The sequence below is a fragment of the Lytechinus pictus genome, chromosome 19, assembly GCF_037042905.1.
Source record: "Lytechinus pictus isolate F3 Inbred chromosome 19, Lp3.0, whole genome shotgun sequence".
Taxonomy (NCBI): Eukaryota; Metazoa; Echinodermata; class Echinoidea; order Temnopleuroida; family Toxopneustidae; genus Lytechinus; species Lytechinus pictus.
Genome location: NC_087263.1, coordinates 2,726,309 through 2,750,929, shown reverse-complemented (window position 1 = coordinate 2,750,929; position 24,621 = coordinate 2,726,309). Strand labels below are relative to the sequence as shown.

The following is a 24,621-nucleotide window of genomic DNA, read 5'->3' as shown; positions in this document are numbered from 1 at the left end:
GGAGTCGGTTTAGATGGTTTGACAGTATCGTAAAGCCCAGCGCACACTATATGCGATCCGATGCGATACATTCCTTTTTTTTTTAATAAATCGCATTTCGCATTAAATGCTACATGTCCAAGAAGCAAAATTATTTTACTTGAAGATTGGCATAATGTTAAAGGGATGCTCCGGGCTAAGAATAATAATATGATTTAAACAGATAAAGAAAAATCAGACAAACAAAACACTGAAAATTTGATCAAAATCGGACTAGGAATAACAAAAGTTATGGCATTTTAAAGTTTTGCATTAATCCTGTGAAACAGTTCTAGGCATGTCTTCATGAATATTCAATGAGCAACTTGATGATGTCATATCTCCACTTGTTCTTTGGTATTTTATTACATGAAATTCGGTTTATTCATTTTTTTTCTAACATGAACTGACAAAATTTGATTGACAAATTTAGTGCATTAGATATTCACCGCTGCAATTTATTTAATTATAAAGGAGACACATTATTCACACATGTATGAAAAAATGAAATAATTATGATTTCATGTAATAACATAAGAAAAAAGGAAAGTGGGGATGTGAAATCATCAGCCCACCTATAATGAATATCATGATTACGTGCATATAACTATTTTTTTTAAACAAAATATTTCTAAATTTTAAAATTCGATAACTTCGTTATTAGTTATCCGATTTTGATGATTTTTTTGCATTTTTCGCTGTGAATTTTACTCTACTTATTCAGATATGAATATTTTCAGCCTGCAGTACCCCTTTAAGAATAATGAAATCATACGCTTGGTTTGCAGCAAGCCCTGTGTTCGGAGTAAAGTCCAAATCGGCTTCAAGTCGGAGGCGATGATGACGTCATTACGATTTGAATTGACTTTGCTTTTATTCCTACAGCGAGGCTCGAACTTGACAGAATTTCGAGATCAGTAGTCCTATCACAATTCTGATTGCTAAGGTTCTATCGGTTGGAATGTTCATATCAAATATGGTTACAATTTCTTTCGAATTCGGATCGCAACGAATAATTATTACCGTTTTTTAACAATCTTTAAAATCAGTTCAGCAGAAAAGTACGAAGTACTATCGTGAAGTATTAAGTAAATTCTGAACTTTAAAATGTAGCATTTTCAAAATGTTAACGATTTGACCACACATCCATTGGAAATTGAACTGTATCATGCATACTGAATAACGTATGAATATGTACTAAATAAAGCTTGATATATGGGGCAAATTTGCCACGGGGGCGGGCGACATTGAAGAAACAGATGAAGTAATATTAGATTGAGCTCACTATGACCCGTCTGGGTACAGGGCATCATGAATACTTAATTTATGACCTTTCCCGACACATCATACTTTTAGTCATGGATTATAATTCCCCTTAGTAAAAAAAAACAGCAACAACAGCCACAAACAATCGTATTTGGCTGTCTGTGTCTATTTAAATGATCGAAGTTGTTGAGAGCGTTGTTGACTCAGTCGGTAAAGCGTCTGCCCGTCGAACCAAAGATCGTGGGTTCGAGTCCCTCCGGGCGGATGACTGAAGCCAGTGCGTTGTGTGTAAACGTCTCTCCCACGTTTCATAGATGCAGGCTATGTTACAATGGAAACACTCCGCCCCTCGGATAGGACGTTAAATTGAGACCCCGTGTAGAGGAGAGTCACCACCTTTGCATGTTAAGAACCCACTGCACTATTCGTACAAGAGTAGGGGGAAACCCCGGTGTAGTGGTCCACCTGCACCCCCTAATCAGTTATATCGGGAGGAGAGACCTGCGGGTCATAGTGATTCAGTTCGCTTTTCGGCTCCCAGGCACAGGTGACGCCAAACAAATAATAATAGTAAATAATACAAGAAAAATCTGATGTAATTTTCGTTTTATAAGCTAACCGCGTAACTCTAGTGCAATCAAGAGATTTGCTATATACTTGTAAGAGAACATGACTACAAAGTAAATATGAAAACAGACCCCATTACTCTTTGAGAAAATTTGTTAAAATACTATCCTAAAATACAAAATAGATTTTTTAGTGTTGATAGATGTTCAAGAGATGTCACCGTACAGACAAATTTATTAATTCATGCTTAGTGAGAACTTACAATTTTCGTCCACATTGTCAAAAACATTTGGCTTCGCGCCAAAATGAAAAGGACGGTTATGAAAGCGGAGTCTGAATTGAGAACATCTATTCATGATCTTAGCATTCATTATTCTTGCAATTTGGTCAATACATCAGCATGATTTTAACGAAATGGGAATTATTGATATATAATTAGTTGTTTATCCTTACTGTCTTGCTAGACATAAAATTAAGAGGAAGACAGACGATAGAAGATGGAAATCTCTTCTTCTTAATCTTTTCCTCTCTTCATTATTCCATTTTAATTTTCGTGTGTAATCATCGTCTGAATGTTATCATTATGATTTTTGTTATTGCGACGATTCGTCATCATCATCATCATCATCATCATCATCGTCGTCATCATCATCTTCACTCTCCTCCTCCTCCTCCTCATCATCATCTTCATCTTCATCTTCATCTTCATCACCATCATCATCACCATCATCCTCCTCCTCCTCCTCCTCATCATCATCATCATCATCACCATCTTCATCATCATCATCATCTTCACCATCCTCCTCCTCCTCATCATTAAGGTTCATGGATTGACATACTTTGTCAACCCTTCTATAGTTTGACGTGTGAAGTTCTTAAATCAATCGCGCGTGTGTGTATCTATGACATCGTGCATGCGTCGCCCCTTCCCAACGGGCGACCCTGGGGCACTTTGAGTAAAATGGGCAGCTTTCGTCCCCCCCCCTCTCGTGCACTTCAAAACATTGGCGTTCCCCCTCGCTCTGCGTGGTTAGTGAATCACATACCTGAATATGAATAATAATTGTTCCATTTAATCAATTATTACAGAACCGATTTTCCCGAAACATCCCGAAGTCAGTTCAGATTTATTTCTTGTAAAAGGAATATCTCATGGGATACGGATCATATTAAAGGGATGGTCCAGGCTGGAGATATTTATATCTCGATAAATATAGTAAAATTCACAGAGCAAAATGCTGAAAATTTGATCAAAATCGGATAACAAATAACGAAGTTATTGAATTTTAAAGATTTGCATTATTCCGGTGAAACAGTTCTAGGCATATCTTCATGAATATTTATTAAGTGGGCTGATGATGTCATATCCCCACTTGTTCTTTGTATTTCATTATATGAAATTAGGTTTATTCAAAAGATTTCTACCACGAACTAAAACAATTGGATTGACAACTGATTAAGTGCATTAGTTATTTATTGCCGCAACTGATTTCATCATGATGGAGACACATCATTTACACATGTATGAAAAAATGACACAATTATGATTTCATGTAATAATATAAGAAAAAGGAAAGTGGAGATATGATATCATCAGCCCACCTAATGAATATTCATGACGATGTGCATTTAACTGTTTTCACAAAATAGTGATAAACTTTGAAATTCAATGACTTCGTTATTTGTTATCCGATTTTGATGAAACTTTCAGCATTTTGCTTTGTGAATTTTACTCTATTTATTTAGATATAGATATTTTCAGCCCGTACCATCCCTTTAATGTAGGTATAATAAACTTAAAACAACTTTTATTCATACAGAATGATAAAAATTGTCACTGGGATTCGAATTAGTGGGAAAAAATCGCTTTAATGTGGAAAGCAAGTTTACTCTGACCCTGGGAGGGCGAAGGCTAATAGTTGATTGTAAAATTGGAACAGCGAATAAGATAAGTTGCTGGTCAGTACTGGAATAAAACTGACATGATACCAATGATATTGAAAGGCCATTTCAAGTTTTATTCGATCGATCGCTCCTATTGTGACTCGGTGGTCTGGTATTTTGACCAATAGCAACCATGACCATCCACTCTCCATCAATCTTTATCCTTCCCTCCTCTCTTTTTTTTCTTCTTTTCTTTCCCCTCCGTCTCTTTCTCATCATGATAAGGAATTCAATCCCCAGGTACTGACGCTATCTATACAATCTCCTCAGAAGTACTTCAAATCTTCTCTTATGCGGTGCTTGTGATTTTTGACAATACTGTATTTATGAATTCGGGTCAATTGACAGACGACATTTTAATCGCATTTATTTTTGGAGCTTATGAATATTACACAAAAGAATGAAATTATATTTCGTAAGAGTTGTCAAGAGGAAGGCCTACATGAGGAGGTGAACATATTTTCATGCTTACTTCCAATACTGCAGTCTACAGAAAGATGAATGAAGTAAAATATGCACGTGGATACTACGATGATACGAATTGAAGCCATCGCGCCGCCATCTTAGAGATCAGTGCCATTGCCTTGCGTGCGTTGATTTGCAGCTGGTGCATCTCTGACAACTCTATTTATGCATATTGCTATATCCTCTGAGGGAGGGCGCTATGAGATTGTGACGTCACACACAAGGTCTATTGACTTGATGGCGGCGATGTAATGGGGGAGGGATTGTTCCCCTCAAATTTTGAATTTGAATAGCATCCTACGGAAGAAGATTACCCCCCCCCCCCGAGAGACTGAAAATACCACGAAATCACCGCGAATGCTTGATTAACTTTTATTCTCACTCTTGAGACATTCGTCAAAACACTGCCGATGGCGAGATTCGAACCTAGACCTTGCTGTTGACAGTGTGGTGGCTGTCACCCTCTAGCCAGCAGTCCATATACCTTAAGTTTGCTTCCCTGGGCCCGTCTTACAAAGAGTTTCGATTGATCCGATCAAACTCCACTGTATGGAAATCCGTCAATGTCATATTTCTTTCTCCTGGAAATTTGTACAATTTCCTTTGCAAACAAAAAGAAACACACCAAATTTTCATGAAAATGTTGACAGTGTGAATAAAAATCATATCTAGAAAATATTTTGAACACACATGCATTTTAGATGTTGATGATGCTGGCTGTTGATCAGATCAATCGTAGCTCTCTGAGAGAGTGAGAGACGAGGCCCTGATCGACATGGTTGAAGATAGGGCAAGGACGAATTATTATCATCAAAACTTTTGTTTTATCCACTATCGGCGCCCAAGGCCTCTTCCCGCGGTACCCTGCGAGCTTCATTGATATGCATAACACGCATTGTGCAGACACCAGCGGAGTCAGATTGAAGATAAATGCATGACGTCACATTAAATCTCGACGTTGATTGGTTAATTCTCGTGAGCGCACGCATCTAGAATTATGACACCACTTCAATATTTTGTTCCATATATTCTCTGTCTGTAAGCCATGCATATTATACCTTTTGATCAACTTGAACACCCTGAACTGAAATATCAAACTAAAGTGTTTTTTCTGTGTTCTTTTTATTAATGTGGTTGTATTTCAATAATAATTGATTGTTCACTTGTAACGTGACAAATATGTTGCTGTTGTTTGTTACCCTAAAATGTTTGTTAGCAATGACAATTTAATAATCATTAAAGTGAAAAGGGAAGAAAACAGTGTACAGGACTGAATTGGAACTAGTTGACTTGTCATTTCTTGTTCAAGTTGTCCGTAAATTCATTACTCAACACCTAATAATTTGTGTGAATATTTTTCGATAGCTTGACATACTTTAAATGATCGAAAAGTCATCCCAAACACAAACGGGATATGTATAATAATTTTCAGACCTGACAAAGTGTGCCTGCAATTATAACTTTCCTGATCGCAGTCATGAAATACCTATTCTGATTGGCCGGTTCCCGGTCATGTGCCTTTTTGAACAAGAATGCGCATGTAACAACGCTTTTGATTGGTCATTATTTTGCCTTAGTCAGCGACCGTTTGAAAAATCTTTGTGTTGATGTGTTATTTTGATCAGTGTCTAGTTAACAACAAAGTCCATGAACTTGATTGGTTAAGTGCGAATCAGTTTTAACATTTTATGTGTAAGGCTTTCCTGTTATTACCATGTCATGTTCCTAAGTGTCCACTGAAAAGTCAAAAATAGAGTATAGTGCTTTCTTATGCGAAAAAACAAAAATAATCTAAGTTTCCTTTAATTCAGATATATATACCCAGATCCGATGCACATATAATACTTTGGTCAGGATAGAAAGAAAGATTATCGAAACAACCTTCAATCAATATGTAATAGGCAGAGACAGATGAATATCAAAATTAAAATCAAAGAACCAATAAACAATATACCCAAATAAGTAAACAAATAGAAACAAAATTGTAAATTTGCATTTTCTCCTCATTATTTGAAGACCCGTACTGCGAAGATATAATCCCGAAGGAGATTTCCTGAGGCGAATCGATTTTATCGCTGATCACTTCAGATATGTATTATATAAATATGTATAAAGATATGTATTTTTATAGAAGTCGTGACGTCTTTTTATCAAACGGGTACTCCGGAATGAAAATATCTATATCTAAACAAATAGAGTAAAATTCACAAAGCAAAATACTGAACATTTCATTACAATCGGATAACAAAATAAATAACGAAGTTATTGAAATATAAAGTTTAGCAATCTTTTGTGAAAATAGTTATAATTATGTACGTCATCATGAATATTCATTAGGTGGGCTGATGATGTCAAATCCCTATTTATCTTTTTCTTATGTTATTACAAGTCATGAAATCATAATTGCTTCATTGTTTCATACATGTGTGAATAATGTGTCTCGTTTGTGATGAAATAAGTTGCAGCAAAGAATATCTAATGCACTAAATCAGTTGTCATTCCATTTTTTTTTCATTTCTTTGTTGAAAAATTTGAATAGACCTAATTTCATATTATAAAATACAAAAGAACAAGTGGGGATATGACATCATCGATTTGCTCATTGAATATTCATTAAGACATGCCTATTAGAACTAAAATTAAGCTGCCATATTCTGTTATTCCTTGTCCGATTTTGATTAAAAATTTCAATGTTTTGCTTGTCTGATTTTTTGTTATCTGTTTATACCATGTTATTTTCAGCCCGGAGTATCCCTTTAAGAAAACAAATAATTTAAAATATTTTTATTAATTCCTTTCCTGTCAAATAATCATCATACTAATCTTCGAATATTGGAGATCATATCATATTCTACAACCAGACCACCCCAATCATTTGCAGTCTTCATAATCATTTATTCCCCCCCCCCTCTGTTCCCTCTCACGTTCTCCTCCTCTTTTCCAAACGAGGCACTTGGTTCTACATCAATAATGTTATGAGGTAACGGAAATAAACCCATTGATTCCTGTCAGGTAGCAATGAAAGGGTCATCCCTCGTCTATTTTTATCCCTCTTGGTGCGTTTTCGGTGATCAACGTCAACGCCTTAGCCGCTAAGGCAGGTGTTAAAGATTGCGTTTACAAAGACACCACAGGGCAAGAAGATGCGTTGTATTAATAGATATAAGATACAAAAAGGTTTTATTGGTAGTTTACCATTCTTCCTTTTGAATTGAAGGGCTTGCTTTGGTCAACCCAACCTACATTATTGTTAGGGGTCAAGTCTTGGTCTTCTCCCTCTTCGCAACAATCTTAAAAAGGGAGGGAAGTCCACCTTGACCATGTTGACGTCAAATATATTTTTTATATTCTATTTACATCTCAGAGAAACGTGGAAAAAACGACGCAGCGAGAATTCTTTTAAAGATTAAAAGAGCAACGATTTCGTTGATTTTTATTTAGTGGTGATATATAAGTTCTATAAATTACCATAATCATTGGTTTATGAAGCTGATGAAGTTTTCTGCGAGTGTGATCTTTGAAGGAGAAAAACTAATCATTTAAAATTTGACAATACATTTTTATGCAATCGGTTTATCTATTTTTTCTGTTATCATCTAATCCAACAGATGACAGGGGACGGGATGAGATTAATCAAAAGTGAATATCATTATGTTTTAAAGAATAAAAACTAAAACTATTTACAATTTTTAAAACGATGGTAGATATTTAACAACCACAACCTTAAACCCCACAACCGTTATCAATAACAACACTGAACAAGAAATGAATAAATAACAAAAAAAAAATCAACGTTCACAATATGTATTAATTGATATGTTCAAAACCTGCACTTGATTTAATAATAAAGAGATAATGGTAATATCATGATATTTGTGAACAAATGATTAAGAAGATAAGAAATACAATAAGATAAACATTAAACTAAAAAAAGTAGATACAAGTATAATTCTACAAAAAACGAAATAATTCACCCACCCCAACACCATCTAAAAGGATATATATTCAAAATGATTGGAAAATGAAATGGGAAAAGGCTAAACTCATTAACTTGTTAAAAAATATTTTGAAAATACTTATATTTTAGTTCTGGTTTAGATTTTAAGAAATAAAGGCTGTGAATTTTGTTTAACAAGAAACCTTAGAATTTATCAACGTGAAAAATTGAATCCTGTTTACAATATACTCTTATGCACTGTACATAGTAAAGGATGTATGGGGCTACATCAAAACCAGCTTCAGTTGTTTGTAATTATGCCTATCAATATCGAATGCTAAGCTTAAAAGTAAACCATTCAAATATTTTTTTTTTAAACTTAAGTTATTATCTATTGTTATATTATGCCGCATGCTCTCTTTGAAATAAAACAATACTAAATTTCTGATCATGTGACCTTGACGTCACACAGATGCGGATGCTACAAGAATTAAGGAAGTGACAGAAAAGCTTTTTGGCAACTGTGGCTTGACCGATACCCTACAAACAATGCACATTAAACCAAACAATGAGTTATGATTGGTCCAGGTTGAATTCATGTAGTGAGGGAGGGGGGGGGGGTGGGCACGTTCCCCAAAATAACTATTCCAGGAGAGTGGTAAAAACAAACAAACAAAGCAAAAACCAACAAAGGCCAAAACCACCAAATATGTATTTTTCTAAGGAAAAAAAAGAAAGAGATTTACAACATCTATTTCATCACCCCAGAAGATTTTTTTAAATGCTACTTATTATTTAATAGGCCTTTATTTTGCAACCGCTAGAAATCCGCTTAACCAAAACTCTTAATATGACGACTCATTTACGACTGTTAAATCGAGTCACGTGAATATTGTTGATATTGTTAGTTCGGTTATTTTTTTATGTCAATTCCCCTTTCGGTATAAGTAGTATTTGACACATACTGTCCTACACACATCACCCGTATCATCCTAGAAAATATATATTGTATTTTAGTTTTGGTATAAGTCTGTTTCAACGATGACCAATACGACTATAACAATGTTTATATCTTTACTACATGCACACGACACCGCTATCGCTACTTGACTCTTTTATTTGACTACGACGATGCCAACGGTTACTGAATTCTATGTAATTCTTTTCAAACAATTTTGCCATGGTTGGAGTTGATTACGGTATCTTAGTCATGAGCGATTTCTTCACTGTAAGTAACTTTACTTTCCTTCTTTCTTTCTTTATTCTTCCTTTCTTTCTTTCTTTTTCTTTCTTTCATTCATTCATTCTTTCTATACTTATTTACTCATTCATTCATTTGGTAATTATTTTGGACTCAAATGTTCTCATTCATCTTCTTTGTTCTTGTTTTTCTACCTTCATTGTCTACCCCACTTCTCTCGCTCCTCTTTCTTCTATTCTCTCACCCCTATCTCTTTTCCGCTCTCTCCTCCTCCTTTCCTCTCAGATGGTAGAATGGGGCAAGGTCTCGTTACGGTCGTCTTCCACCAACAAGTTGCTCGGGGTTGCTGTTGCAGTGTTGCTGCTGTGTGTCTGCGTTGCTGCAGGCCAGAGTTGGCACTGTGGCAGGGCCGCTCAAACCATCATGGGCATGTGTAACAGCTGTTACGCCTCACACGACAAAAGAAGTACTTCGAAATCATCTTATACACCAGCAAGTAAGTTAATCATTATGAAGTGTACAAATATTTACGGATTTAAGTGCGCGCAGTCTCTCTAGATTGATGCGCTTACCACATGCGCGCGCACACACACATATACAAAATGTACAGACACACACACACCCTTTGTGGGTTACACAAAACCCTGGCTACGTGGCTGATGAATATAGAGCTAGCGTGCAATATAACTATTATATGCGTGCAGTATAAAACGGAGTGACCGTCTTTCAACCAATCAAATGACAAGAATCTTTTAAATTCATCAATTTGAATTTACCTGGATGTAGGGAGGATCCTCATCTTACATTGAAATCTTACTTGCATCATAGGCCCCATAGTCATGACAATAGTTGATCAATCTAAAAATCAATAGGTAGGGTGTGCAAAGACTCCATTTTCTTTTTGAATTTTGGTTAATAGTGTAAATTCCACTGATTCAAACAGTAACTGATGCCCTCAATATTCACACGTACAGCCCCGGGGTACAGCCTCGGAAAATGACCTCCGAGTTTCGGATTCAACGACATAGCCTACAAATAAAGGCTATTCAAGATTACCACGTTCAGCATGTTCTATGACAAAGAAGTCACTCAGCTGAGTCGATCAGTGAATGTATCATCTTTAGCTAGCTTACGCTTCTTCTTCTTTCCTTGGAATTGGTTGGCAACCAGTCAGGATTGACTATTTTTGCCACAGCTTTTGTTCATTTTCAGTAGCTTATTATAATTTTTTTTTTCCTTCTCTCTTTTGATATTTTTTTTTCTTTTTCCTTCATTTTCTTTTCTGTCATTTTCTTCTTCTTTTTCTTCTTTTTCCTTTTCATGTTATTTTTTTTCTTTTCTTTTTTGTCTTCTCTTTTCTTTTTTTTCTTTTCTTTTCTTTTCTTTTTTTTCTATTTTTTTCTTTTTCTTTTCTTCTTATTTTTCTTCTTTTGTCTCTTTTTTGTATTCTTTTTCTTTTTTTTCTTTTCTTTTCTTTTCTCTTTTTTCTTTTTATTTTTTTTTTTTTTTATTATTTTTTTTTTTTTGACCCAGTCTTACTAGCCTATGATCTAGGCGGAGGCTGCAGTTATTGTCTTTGCTGTTATGCTAAACGCAAGCGATACGTCTGATCTGCCGAAGACTACGCATTGTGGCTGCGAAGTCTTCGCCAGATCAGACGTATCTCTTTCGTTCAGCATTACGGCGAAGACAATAACTGCAGCCTCCGCCTAGCATGCCTAGATTATAGACTACAGTCTTACCAGCGTAACCGACTCAAGACCGATCAAAGCTATTACATTATTACCAATTATATAGCATCGGCAGGGGCGTCGATCCATTTTTCAGATTGGGGGGGCAAAATCATTAACGTTCCAAAGGCGCTCGATCGTACAAAACACCCACCCACACACACACACACACACACACCCTCACACACACACACATATATATATATATATATATATATGTGTATGTGAAGTTATACATACATGTACTACAGCTTTGGCAACTCTTTTATTTAAATATTGTTCTCTTCATCCATTTCTTTCACACAATATATATATATATATGTATATATATATATATATATATATATATATATATATATATATATATATATATATATATATATATATATATATATATATATATACACATACATATATATACATACATATATATATATATATATATATATATATGACTCATGAGACACAGACACGTATCTCACTACACAGATAGTACGAGTGCCGAGAGTGAGCTCAAATTTCTTTATATTCTGAGCTGAAAACTTGATATTCTAAGCATTTTTGGTACCAATGATTAAGATTTGTATCTAAAAGAAGAATAGATGTGAGCGCGAAGCGCGAGCTGAAAATTTTGATATTTCGATCTGAAAACATGACAGTTTACTGGACGTGTTTGATAAAGAACAAGCTATATATCCAAGAAAAGATTATTGCAAATTGAAGCAGTTCTTTTAAGGCTTAGAACTGAAAACGGGACATTTACATTCACCAATTTAATCATGAAAAGTATGGGTTTATGCTACAGAAATGATGCGAGCGCGAAGCGCGAGCTGAAGATTTTAAATAAAGAACGAGTTGTGTATCTCAATCTCGCTTGCTGAACATTACAATCTTGTTTTTTTTAATGCATATCCGGAATTATTGGGGGGGCAAAATGATATGTTTGCCCCCCCCAATATTTTCATTGGTGGGGCGATCGCCCCCCCCCCCTGCCCCCCCCCCCAGGATCGACGCCTCTGAGCATCGGTCGGTTTGGATTCGGTTTCGTTGGTGTGACTTTAGTTTATCAAAACGTGGGGGAAATTGATTTGGTAGCCTCCTTGAAGCCTATCTTTAATTTTGGTAGATTCCCCCTAAACCTGCCTGTGATATGAATGCATATCCCCCAAAACGATGGTTTGAAGGATATAAACTAAAAATGTGTTTTATTGGATGAATTTACTGACTTTAAATTCGATCGGGTGCTCAATCAAAAGAGAATTGTCTGCGTATTTTTTGTCTTGTTTATATAATCGCTTGCCGAGAATGGAATGGGTTGTAAATGTCAGGATATAATCTTTTTTACATCAGTCGGTTTTTTATATTTAAAGAAATACTTGATATGTAAAGCAAATGCTCCAACGGCTAATTTCAATAAATAATAACATTACCGATAGAGGGCGCGAGATTTAAATTTAAATCCTGACGACCGGGGAAAAAAACTCATATTCAATGACGCTTTTGCTCTACTGTAATGTTCGATGATACTCGAATATGATATATACAATATGATATATATATATATATTCTTGTACAATTTGATGATAACACGTGAAATAAAACAGGAAAAATAATACATTTTTTTTCATACAATGTATATTTGTAGCTTATTAAAAAAATCCGAGGATAGGCCCCTAACCATGCTGACTGGAGAGTTTATCAACACTAATACACTGCTATAAAAACCATCGGCCTAACCGTTTTTTGTTGTTTATTGTTAATTATTTCTACATTTTACAGCACCTCATTTAAAGAATTAAAATATATTTTTGTCATTCCTTTTTTTTTAGTGCATGTATCAATAACATAAAAAGGTAATTAATCGTTTAACAATTAGCTAAATCAAAAAATAAATTATTTCACATGTTAAATGGATGAATGGAATTGGACGATTTGGATTTGAGAGATTTCGACCATTTCTATGTTGGATCGAGAATGAATTTGTTAAGAATGACTGAATTACCTATATACAAATTATTATTCAGGGCAAGACAATAATAATCCGTGGCCCCCTTTCCGAAAGCTTGTGGTCAATTTAATTTCCTGCGATCGATAACAAGTGCTTTCGAACATGTCGAAGATCAAAAGGAGTATATTATAATCTCGTCTCTACAATTTATTTCATTATTTTTGTGATTATATTCCTGGATGTTTCGTGAATTCCATTCGTTAAGTAACTATTTATTTTTTATATTCAATGAAGATAAGTTGTTTTAATGGTCATCATTTCTGCAAGGGTTCACGTGACAGCAGTCATATTCTTATCCTGACTAAATAATTATACATGAAATGAATGAAAAAATGAAAGCATATATCTATTTAATGGAAAACTGTAAACACCTGAAAAGAGATGATTCACATTTTGTACATGAGTTGTCACTGAAAAAATATGTGTATAGTAAAGACAGAACAGAATATAAGTTTATTTATTACGTGCTCATGAAGTAGTTCTGACAACACTTAAATATTAATAATTTAGAGTTTTAAGTATAATGTTGCAATATTAGGAATGCAAAATTTTACGGAATTACCACCTTTTCGTTATAAGTTACATAACCACTATGTTGTACAAAATGTAGGCCATAGTTAATAATTAATAAAATCTAATGAGCAAAATAATAAAAAGGAATCATTTCTTAAGTTTTGGCGGCCTCGCGTAATCAAGGTAATGAAATTAAATGTATAGGCAGAAATATAATTTTTATTGTAGTAAACCCATTAACGACACCTGCTGGAAAAAAAAACAGTGACAAACAGCGTGATCACAGTGTGTTCACATAGGGGACTATGTGTGACAATATTATTCACACTGTACAAATGGTCAAATTCAACAGTGTGAAGATATTTTCACACTGTGGACACCTCAACAGTGCAACTGTTCACAGCGTGATCACGTGGTAGACTATGTGAATATGTGATTCACACTGTTGAAATGCTAAAATTTAACAGTGTGAATGTGATTTCACATTGTGTTCCACACTGTGTGTTCACAGTGTGTATTACATGGTCAACTATGTGAGTATGTGATTCACACTGTTGAAATGCTCAAATTCAACAGTGTGAAGGTGATTTCACATTGTGTTCCACACTGTGAACACACTGTGACACACACTGTTGGACTCTGTGTGTTCTTTTCAATAGGTACGTAACGCCTTCAATTCTATATATAGTTTTGTAAAACAAATCGGATTGGAAAAAATGTATAAGCCTATATGAATACACAAGTTCTCTTTATCAAATTGTTTAAATACAATTATGTTTTGAACACCTTGGGCTACCAGTTAATGAACGGAAATTATATTTTCATTAACTAAACAAAAGCAAATGCCTTCCACGGGGGGAGGCAAAGTGCACCAAAAATCAATAGATTTTAGGCCCGATGGTATTTTTATTATAAAAAAGGTTGTTTAGTGAACCGAACGAATATAGATTCACAGAAAAATCCACCTGCTGAAACTGTCAAATAGTTTTTTGATGGCATGAAAATAGAACGAAATGAGTGTACATTTGGTTTGTGTACATCTAGAGATATTTCGCCAGAAATGTCACCACCAAGTATTTTCAAAAGTAAGAAAAAATGATGTAACTATGTAAAACACAAGGAAAATGTCACATAATTTAGTATTTCGGTGAATATATGTCAGGAAGTGAAGGGTCAACCAAATAAATGAAATCCATCAGAATATCTTACGTTCAAGCAAGCTATGCTAAGAAGTAGCTGCTGAAAAGGTCAAGAATAAAAGCGAATTTCAAAAGAGAAATGGCCATACGCAACGAAGGGCAACTGCCCCCTTCCCCGAAATTTTAGAAGAAGTACAATTTTACTGACAATTTTCATCACATTCACTGTAAAAAGTATGCGTACAATCCTTTATTTTCACTTTACAGCATCGTCCAAATGTCAAGCTCGGTCGCTTCACTCCCTCGCTTTCGAAAAAGTTTACGCGTCCTACCCCCAGGAAAAAAAAATATGCGTACAGCCATGTTGCAAATTCCTTACTAATTTGCAAGAAATATGGATTATACACAGGACTTTATGCATTAAGAAGAAAGCAAATAAAAACGGATTATTTCTATAAAAAAAAACATAAACGTTGTGAACAGCAACAACGACAAAAGCAGAAACCTATAAATGCAACAAATTCTATATAAATGAGTTATATTGCGTTCACTGTTGTCGACGTGGTCATATGGTATTTTATAATAGGGTGCATTTTGTAGTAATATAAGTATTGATGATCGTGGTGGTACACGGTGACAATAGAGGTTATTATGTATTCGTAATATTAGCGGTGGGTGTTGTATTGTTGGTATCTAAAAAAAAACACGATGGTTTGTTTCCCCCCTTTTTTTTTGGGGGGGGGGGTGGTTAGTAGCAATATTTGGTGGTAGTAGTGGTGACTTACGTTATAAACCTGGAGGTGGATAATTTGGATGGTGGTTGTAGAGGGGCTGATGATGGTGGTAGTGGTGATTGTAGTTGTGTGGTGATAGTGGTCACGATGAAACACCCTCACAATAATATTTATTATATATTTTATATAATTGTTATGAAATCTAATGGGGAAATTCGTTTTTTACATCAAATTTTTATTTCTTCCCCAATATTTAAAAAACACGTCATTAAGTTGTCCTGTTTATATTAACATGATTTATCATGTATCTTTTTTTGTCTCATTTCAGAGCCTTTTCTACACAAAAGAAATGCAGTGCACTTCCTAAAATCGGCAACGCGGGAAATAGAAAACCGGCCCTCTATAGGTGACACAGCGGTAATGTCAGTGGAGAGGAGGTCATCAAGGTCATCAGGTCACCGCGGTTTCATTCACGAGTGCTGTAACAAGTTCTGCGATCCGGGCGAAATGATATTGTACTGCTGCGAAAGACGTCAAATAGAATGGGCCCGATTTCATAATCTTTTAAAAGCATAACATGCATTTGAAGTAAAAAAAAAAAACCCGCCACAATCAAACATACAACAACAACATCTTGATCACCATCATCGTCATATTCACCATCATCACCATCATCGTCGTCGTCATCATCTTCACCATCATCATCTTCCTTATCAACGACACCAACATTTTCACTAAAATTTATTTATTAGAGTGCATAGAAGCTTTAAAGACAACATGACTTGCTTTTAGTAAATTAGACATTGACTTGGCTTAGCGAAAGTGGTGCTTGCAATTACCAAAAAATAAATCGCATCTTGCATATTTAATCTAATAAGTAATATTTATTGAGCGCTTATCTTTTAGCTTAGCGCTCGCTTTAAGTCACATATATTGTCAGTCTTCATTTTACTATAAGCTGCCTTTTATGTTTTACTCTAAAATATATACCTACTGTACGATGGCACTGATAAAGTGTTATTTTTTTACTCATGCCGGGTGACTCAATGTGTATTTTCTCTTAACGAATCAAATATTCGTATTACGAAACACCCGTCAAATCTGTTCTTTTATTTGCCTATTTCTGATATAGATTTCTATACTAAATTGGTAAAGAATCTTATTGATTTTTAAGTAGTCTTGTATACGTGATGGTGAATGTATTCCGCGTTCAGATTCTCTGTTTATACATAATGTGCTTTAAAACTAAATACCTTTTTTGTCACTGATAAATCATAAACGGCATAACAACTGTTCGAATCGTAAGGAAGTCAAACCTACTCGAGTAAAAGCTGAATATGGTAGTCACAACATAGTGAAATTAGACATAATTTTGAATCAATTGAGAGAAGCTGAACGGAAACATGTGAGGTGGAAAAACCCATGCACTTTGAAAGAAGGGAAACTTTGGGAAAGTTTGCATATTGTCTGCTGCTTTTATTGAAGCGGTCTCTTCTGCATGATAAGGAAAGCATGCTGCTAGTATTGATTATAAACAAAAGTAAAAAAACGAAATCGAAGAAAGTACAAGTTACCTATATCCAGAAAAGGGCCCCCTTTTCTGATATCATGAAATAGTAGGCTATATCTGTGTTGTGGTTGCATGACCATTACGAAAAACAACATAAAAGGTAAGTATGTACGAATGATAACCAAGAATATAAATAAACAAATTCTGAAAGAACGAACATGAATGTAGAAATATAATCAAATTGCCAAGTGTATGATTGTAAATTGAAATGTCAATTTCTAAAACTGATGTCAGACTGCATGAGCATCATTGATTTTTGGAAGATATTGACATTTAGCGAAAATGTGAATTCTCCCAGTGAATTACATTGACGGTAATATACATCGATCAGACAATTAACATTCGTTTGTTGGTATCTTGATTTACAAGGAGTAACTTTTTGCCATCAGTGATTTGTAGTTAAGGTCAATTACCCAATGTCTTGAGAAAGGAGACATAGCGTCGGCGATATGTCTGATAATAGGCGAATCCCAGATTTGAAATGTAATATGATCCTAAATCGACCCCTATTCATATCATACTTCACTCCTCCCCCTATATTCTATTTCGTTTTCTTTTCTTTTTTCAATGAAAGAAAAACGATTGATTATAGGAATCCACCGTTTATTGTTTTCCGAATTTGGTCACAAATACATGCTAGTCAATTTTGTTAGATACAGTCGACATAGAATCATGAAAGATAATAATTAATTTTATAGCATTTACTTTGCACTGTATAGTGGATTGGCTTGCCTTGACAATTGATCAGATTGTGAAACGAATTTTACCGTGTATATACTCATGCATTCCTCGGAAAAAAATATACATAATGTAAAGTCAAAGGAAGTGTTATATTCTGTTTAAAACGCTTATTATTGTGAATGGTACGGGTATGTGAATGCAAGCTTGTACAAAGATCACGCTATGACGTTATATTTTTGTGATTTATTTTTTGCTTTTGATGTAAATTTGTTTCGATGCATCATTGGAGAACGAAGCGAAATAAAATTGTTTTATGTCAAAAAAATGATGTTGTCATAAAATGTTTTATTCGAGTTTTAAATGCATTTTGAACCGTTGCCAAAGACAATTGCTAGTTTTGCTGATAAGATACTAAATTAATGTTCGTGTACACACACTACTTCCGATAAACACTCTATCAAATGAAAATATTAAAATAAAAATATCGGTTTTGCTATTTTGAGAAAAAGAAGAAGAAAAAAGATGGGCTCCCCGTTGTTTTCAAATCATACTAAATCTGTAAAGATATTTTAATTAATACCTTTAAAGTCCGGTGTGATAGATTTTCAACATAGTTTGTGCATTTTTATTTTTTAAGTTTTATTTTTACTTCTTACAGAATCGTGCAAGTAATGCTGAACAATTCTTAGAGGGTCAAAAATCATGCTAAAAAAACATAATCATGCCAGTCCGCGGCCGGGGTCCTGCTACATTGTAAAAAGACTGTTTAAAATTTTAAGCACGTTGTTTAAGCTCGTCACTCTAACAACTCCTGTTTAAACTTTTTAAACAACTGAATAAACTTGTTAAACAAGTTGTTCAAAATTTTAAACAATTACAAAATAGTTTGAACAACTTGCTGAGTGACAGGCTTAAATAACGTGCTATTTTTTTTACTGTGCATTTATACTGCGTTATACCTCGTTCCCAGTGTGCGCCAGTGTCGTGCATCCGTTACGATCGGCCTTTCGTACTTGATCGGGACATTTTTTGAGCAGTCCAAAAATTTTCTCTACAATCAAAATGATGAAAACAACTGACCTCAAGATGTGGGGAACGTTTCATCAACATTTTTGACCGGCAAGTTGTCAGGGGTCCGTTGCAGAAAGAGTTGCGTTTTAACGCAAGTCAAAAAATCAATCGCAAGTCCCAAATGCGCGCTGTTGATTGGTTGAAAATCAAGTTGCGCAAGATTTTGAGAGTTGCGATTGATTGCAACTCTTTCTGCAAGGGGCCCCAGAGCCGACAACTTTCCTTGAATCTTATTGGCTGAGAGACACCGTTACTATGGTAACTGTCGCATAAAACAGGACTTGTCGGATAAAACGTCCGACAAGTCCTTCATGAAACGCTCCCCTGATAAGATCTACCACGATCATACGATTACTCCACGACAGACCACAGTTTACATCGTGGCGCGAATCGTGATATTGGCCACTATATGTGATCGAGCAATCTCCCTGTTAGATGGAAAGGGGTAAATTGGAAAAGAAAAATAGAAACAATATTTCGGGTAATGTATTTTGAAGGAATACTCCACGAATAAGCTGCACCTTTTAACACTTTATTTTCAATTGGCCCATTAAAAGTATGCTGAATACTCATTGACATGATCTAAGCGTGTGTGGGTTGTGCAGGTGCGAGTCCATATGTGAGCGTGTGTGGGTGTGGGGGGGGGGGTCCAAGAGCTTAATTTGCGACTAGGTGACGATTTGAGCCTCTTTTTGTCGCGAAGACGTCTCTTCATATAGTTTGGTATAAAATCATCCATGCTCAATTATTTTGCTTGTCAAATTTTACTTCAGTGACCAAAAGCACCTTCATTTTGAAGTGAAAACCCTTTTATTGCTAGTCAAATTTGTCTTGCAAACCAGCACGCCATATTAAAAATCATTCCCAGGTCCCTGAAAGCAAGAAAGGAAAATGGCCAGGAGATATCTGAGTGAGGGTCACTGCGACAAAAACATGCTGCCGCTGGATGCTTGAAGATTCATCGACTTCACGGCGACACTGACTCAGGTATGGGTCGCGATGAGGACCCAGGCATCTTGAGGACTGTCGTAGAGATGCGTGTGCCGTGTGGAATAAGGCATTGAGTTCCAAGTCCACCCCAACGAAGAGTGGATATGAATAAATCGAGAAAATAAATCAAATAAGTGAAAAATATATCCACTAGTTATGGCATTTTGCATGCTTCCACAAAACTGCACAAAGTTGGCTATTTCTAAATGAAAGAGAGACTTAAACGCAATTATTCGTGATTTGAAATTGAATTATTTCGTTTTAAACTCCATACCAGAGTTCCTCACTAAAATTCATGATAAAGTGCAACAATCATGATTTCTAAAGTTCGATGGGTCAGCCATCTTTTGTGTAACTATTTTTCTTTATTCATTTTATAATTCATATACTAAAGAAATGAATGACAAGAATGTGACATCAAGATCTTCTTCATTAATATACGATGTATAATTTACATCTCACTGTATCATGACGAAAAGCGATATATCACAATATCAAAACTGAATAACGTGCTCATATTTTGATAAATATCAATTTCAGTGCCAACTCGTCTACTATCGTTTTGTCCACTGGCGTAAATCCCAGGGGGATGGGGGGGGGGGGGGATATATCCCCCCACTTTTCGAGGAGGGGGGGGGGATGGCCTGTACAAACATCCCCCCAGTTTTTACGAAAGAAATGAAAAAAAAAAAATGACAAGAGATAATTGTTTTATTGGTGAAAATTCTTCTTAAAATACCGCTTAACAAATAAAACAAAATTATTTAATCATAAAATGCAAATAAAGAGCCAGTTCACCACTTCCAAACGAAATACTTATGTCCTTATTATAACATTGAAGAGAAAACCCCGTTTCTTCCAATTCATCAATGTTGGGGTCTTTGGGAAGGGATTAAGATGGAATGTCAAAACATTTTTAATGTAATCTCTAATAAAACCATTAACCATCATGGGGTAAAAAATATAATAATATTGGAGGGGTATTTGCCATATGGACATACAGTGGCGTAACTACGGGGGGCATTGGGGGCACATCCCCCCATCGGCTGACCAAAAAAAAAAAAACGGGGAAAGGGGGAAAAGGAGAAAAGAGGGAGAAAGGAAGAGAAACGTAGTGGGAAAGAAGAAAATATTATTCATTATAATGTTATATTATATTATAATTATGTTATGTTACATTATACATAAGAAACATTTTTATCATAACTTTATGAATCATAATTTGCCCAGGGCCTACGTCTTCATTGTTCCTGGTGCTCGCATTGTCTGTTTAACGAGATATATAATCCTGTTGTACTAAAACATCTCGTTTTCAAGTCAATATAAACCAAATATATTTCCTAGCATTTGAGTTATCATTGTTTTATGTAGTGACATATGCTTCTTTTTCATGACTAAAAAAAGTGATTGCCCCATGTTAAGGTCTTCGTATATATGAAACATTTCCTGTCCGTGATTACGTTCGCATTAGTGGATTGGTGAGATATGTCTGCTCTTCATGAATTCCTAAAATCAGTCCTTAAAATGTCCCTTCTAATCTGAATATCAAAAATGTTCAGCTCGCGCTTTGCGCTCGCATCATTTGGTTAATGAAATACGTATGGTCCTAGTAAATTCCTACAAAGAAACCTTAGAATGCTCCACTTCAGGTCTGAATTATCTAAGTTTTCAGCTCGCACTTCGCGCTCGCATTGTTTAGCGAGACAGGTACCTATCATGATCACACAAATTTGATTATAATGTCCCTTTTTAGGTGTGAATATAACAAAATTTCAGCTCGCGCTTCGCGCTCGCATTATTTGATCAGTGAGATACATATCCGTTTCATGACATTGTCCTTAAAATGTCTCTATTAGGTCAGTAGCGCACTCACTCAGTGATTAAAAAAATTTGCTGGTGCCCCCCAATGCCGTGACCCACGATACGCCACTGTGGACATATCAATGGCAATTCCTTGCATATCTAAAAACATGATTGCAAAAAAAAATGCCAAAATATTTCAGTCATCCCCCCACCCATCAACACGGATTTACGCCAGTGGTTTTGTCTACCATCAGTTCGTCCATTATCGACATGGTCTAACTGCCATTTCGTCCATTCACTATTTTGTCTAATAACCAGTTGGTCCAATAGCCATTTAGTCACTGTTTGGTCCAATTGGACTAAGCATTAATTGTGCTAAATGAATGAAAATGAAATGGATTTGAGCCCAACTGGTGAGTGGACGAGTTGACAGTAGACGAATTGGCAATTTACCGTATATATCTATTCAAATCAGATTTCCACTAAGACGGACTTGACATAATGACCAAGCCAAAGTCGATGTAAATATAAAGTAGAACAATGATTAAAAAAATATAAAGAAGATTTCGAGATTATCAAATCTTAAGTCTGTACACTATTATACGCATGTCTTTGACGAATTATTTGAAATTAGAAGTTTTAACGAATATGTCATTAGAATTAAAATTACAGGCATGTCTAAAAAAAGTTACTTAGAAGAATGTTCAAGTAGCAAATATATATAATATTTACAAAGAAGGGGCTTGCTACAGATGATATCTCTGATACTTATTCATTTGATGCAATTCATACTGCGTGGTTTGTTAAACAAAATAATCAGCAGACCTATTTTTAGAGAATCAGATTCCCACTTTTTTAGAGCATTGTAAAAAATAGCAAAAAAGAAGGCAAAAACCATCTACTCCTGTTTATCTAGCATGGGGTATATGAACATGGATAAACGATAATCATATCAGATTCCAATCCGTGCGCATTATCTATAAGCCCCATTAGGCAATAAAACAATTTAATTGACTTTTTTATTGTATGGCTCCTCATCGATAAATCCAACAACATATTGTTCTTGAAAATCCTACCTTGGGGTGGTAGATATGTGAAAATAATTCCAAACACCTGACCGTGTTGTCACGTGACGTATATCATGTTTGATGAGTTTGCATATTTTCGTTGGTTCATGGAATATTTACCAGGATATCTCGAGATTACCATGAACATGTTGAAGATTTATTCCGAAATACAAAACTGATCCACTGATTATCTCGATTTTTTGTCTTGGAAATTGGACATTCGGGGATTAAGTGGAAAACTCCACACTGAAAATGAGTTGGGTCTAATACTAGCAGAGACATATAAAATATTGGTGACGGTTAGACAGTTATGAATTTTCAAAAAAAGTTTTTTAATTTGTGACGTCAAGTGAGGGCAGCTCCATCATGTAATATATTTTCTTTTTCAATGGAGCATGACATGTTAAAATATTTTTCTTGTAGAAGGTGTGTAATGATGTCTGATAATTATCTTCAACGCGTGAAAAAAAAAATCGCTTTCCATTTCTAAAGAAAATTACATTGTTGGCATTTATATTACATGACATAATAATGATAATAAACAGTTCTTGTAGAGCGCATATCACAGTATTACGAGTATAACATGGAGCTGCACGACTGTGACGTCACAAAATTAAAACTGCTTATACAATTCACAAATCCTCATTCTTAGACAGATTTTCATGAAGCCTTTACTAATACATTTCTCCTGTTTTTATCAAAAACTGATTATCAGTGCGAACTTCTCTTCAAATTAATTACCAACGAAATGAAGACATACAGTGTCAGGAAGACATAATGAGAGTGGGAGAGAGTTAAACAGAGGGGAGAGAAAAGGGAGGGAATGAGATAGCTGGTGAGAGAGAGAGGGGGAGGGGAAAAACGTGAAAATATTAAAGATCGAGTGTCGAAAAATATAGCATACACCTCTTACTATAGTATTTTCTTCTTTCAACTTCTCGCATACACCAATATATCATCATACACCTCTTACTATCGTATTTTCTTCTTTCGACTTCTCGCATCAAACACCCCAACACTCATTCTCATATACTTCTCCCAATATTCAACACAAGGTCGTAACATATAAGGAGGCAGGGGCTACCCTTATACATATTGCACTGGTGATACCGAGTATGGAAGATAGACTGCAGTGAATAAACAGAACTCGGTTTTTTTCATTACCTCTTAAAAAACCGAATAAGGCTATTTTAGAAGTCCTTTTGATACCCCCAAACAAAAAAGTGGCGCCGCCTCCAGTTCAAGAGTAGGTAAAATTTACCTCAACGAGGGATCAAGTTTTATCAATGGAAAGAACCCCCCCCCCAAAAAAAAAAAGAATCGAATTTTATATAATGAAAACCAATGTATGTCTTAAAAAGGTCTAAAATGACATCTACCCTCCATTCTTTCTCAACCGACTATATTTATATCCTTTTCTGCGTCAGAGTTAAGTTTTTTTGATTTGTTATCTTTTTTTTTTGTATTCAACCCCAATCACTTTCGAAGGCACACTTGGCCTTTTGACAATCATTCCCGTTACTGAAGGCTTAAATGCAAAACATTCATCCCATCATCACCACAACAAACAAAAAAAGAAATAAATAAATAACAAATGAAATAAAAAAGTAAATAAAGAGAAATTTAAAATAAATAGACAAAATAAATAACGAATAATATAGAATAATAATAATAGATTATATAAATGTCTTTTTATACTACACAATGCACACAAAATAAAACGACAATTTGAAGCATCATTGCTGTGATTAATCGCAAAGATTTTTTTTCTTAGCAGAATGTGACTTTTCTTAGAGAGTACTCTGGTACAGAATTCTGAACATTTCCATCAATTTTACTACAGAATTCATTTTTTTTTTTTGGGGGGGGGGGCAAGAAAATTAGTCAAAATAACGAAATAAAAGTAATGGAAACTGA

General features: G+C 35.1%; 1 protein-coding gene across 1 annotated transcript in view; it reads left to right on the top strand.

Moving 5' to 3' along the window:
- Positions 1–18,091, top strand: part of LOC129283344 (uncharacterized) — a 33,811-nt gene extending 15,720 nt beyond the window's left edge. Inside the window, exons 3-4 of the mRNA XM_064114042.1 lie at positions 9,684–9,894; positions 15,851–18,091. Coding sequence (XP_063970112.1) covers positions 9,684–9,894; positions 15,851–16,098 — 459 coding nt within the window. The 3' untranslated portion in view covers positions 16,099–18,091. The remainder of the gene's footprint in view (positions 1–9,683; positions 9,895–15,850) is intronic.
- The last annotated feature ends 6,530 nt before the right edge of the window (positions 18,092–24,621 follow it).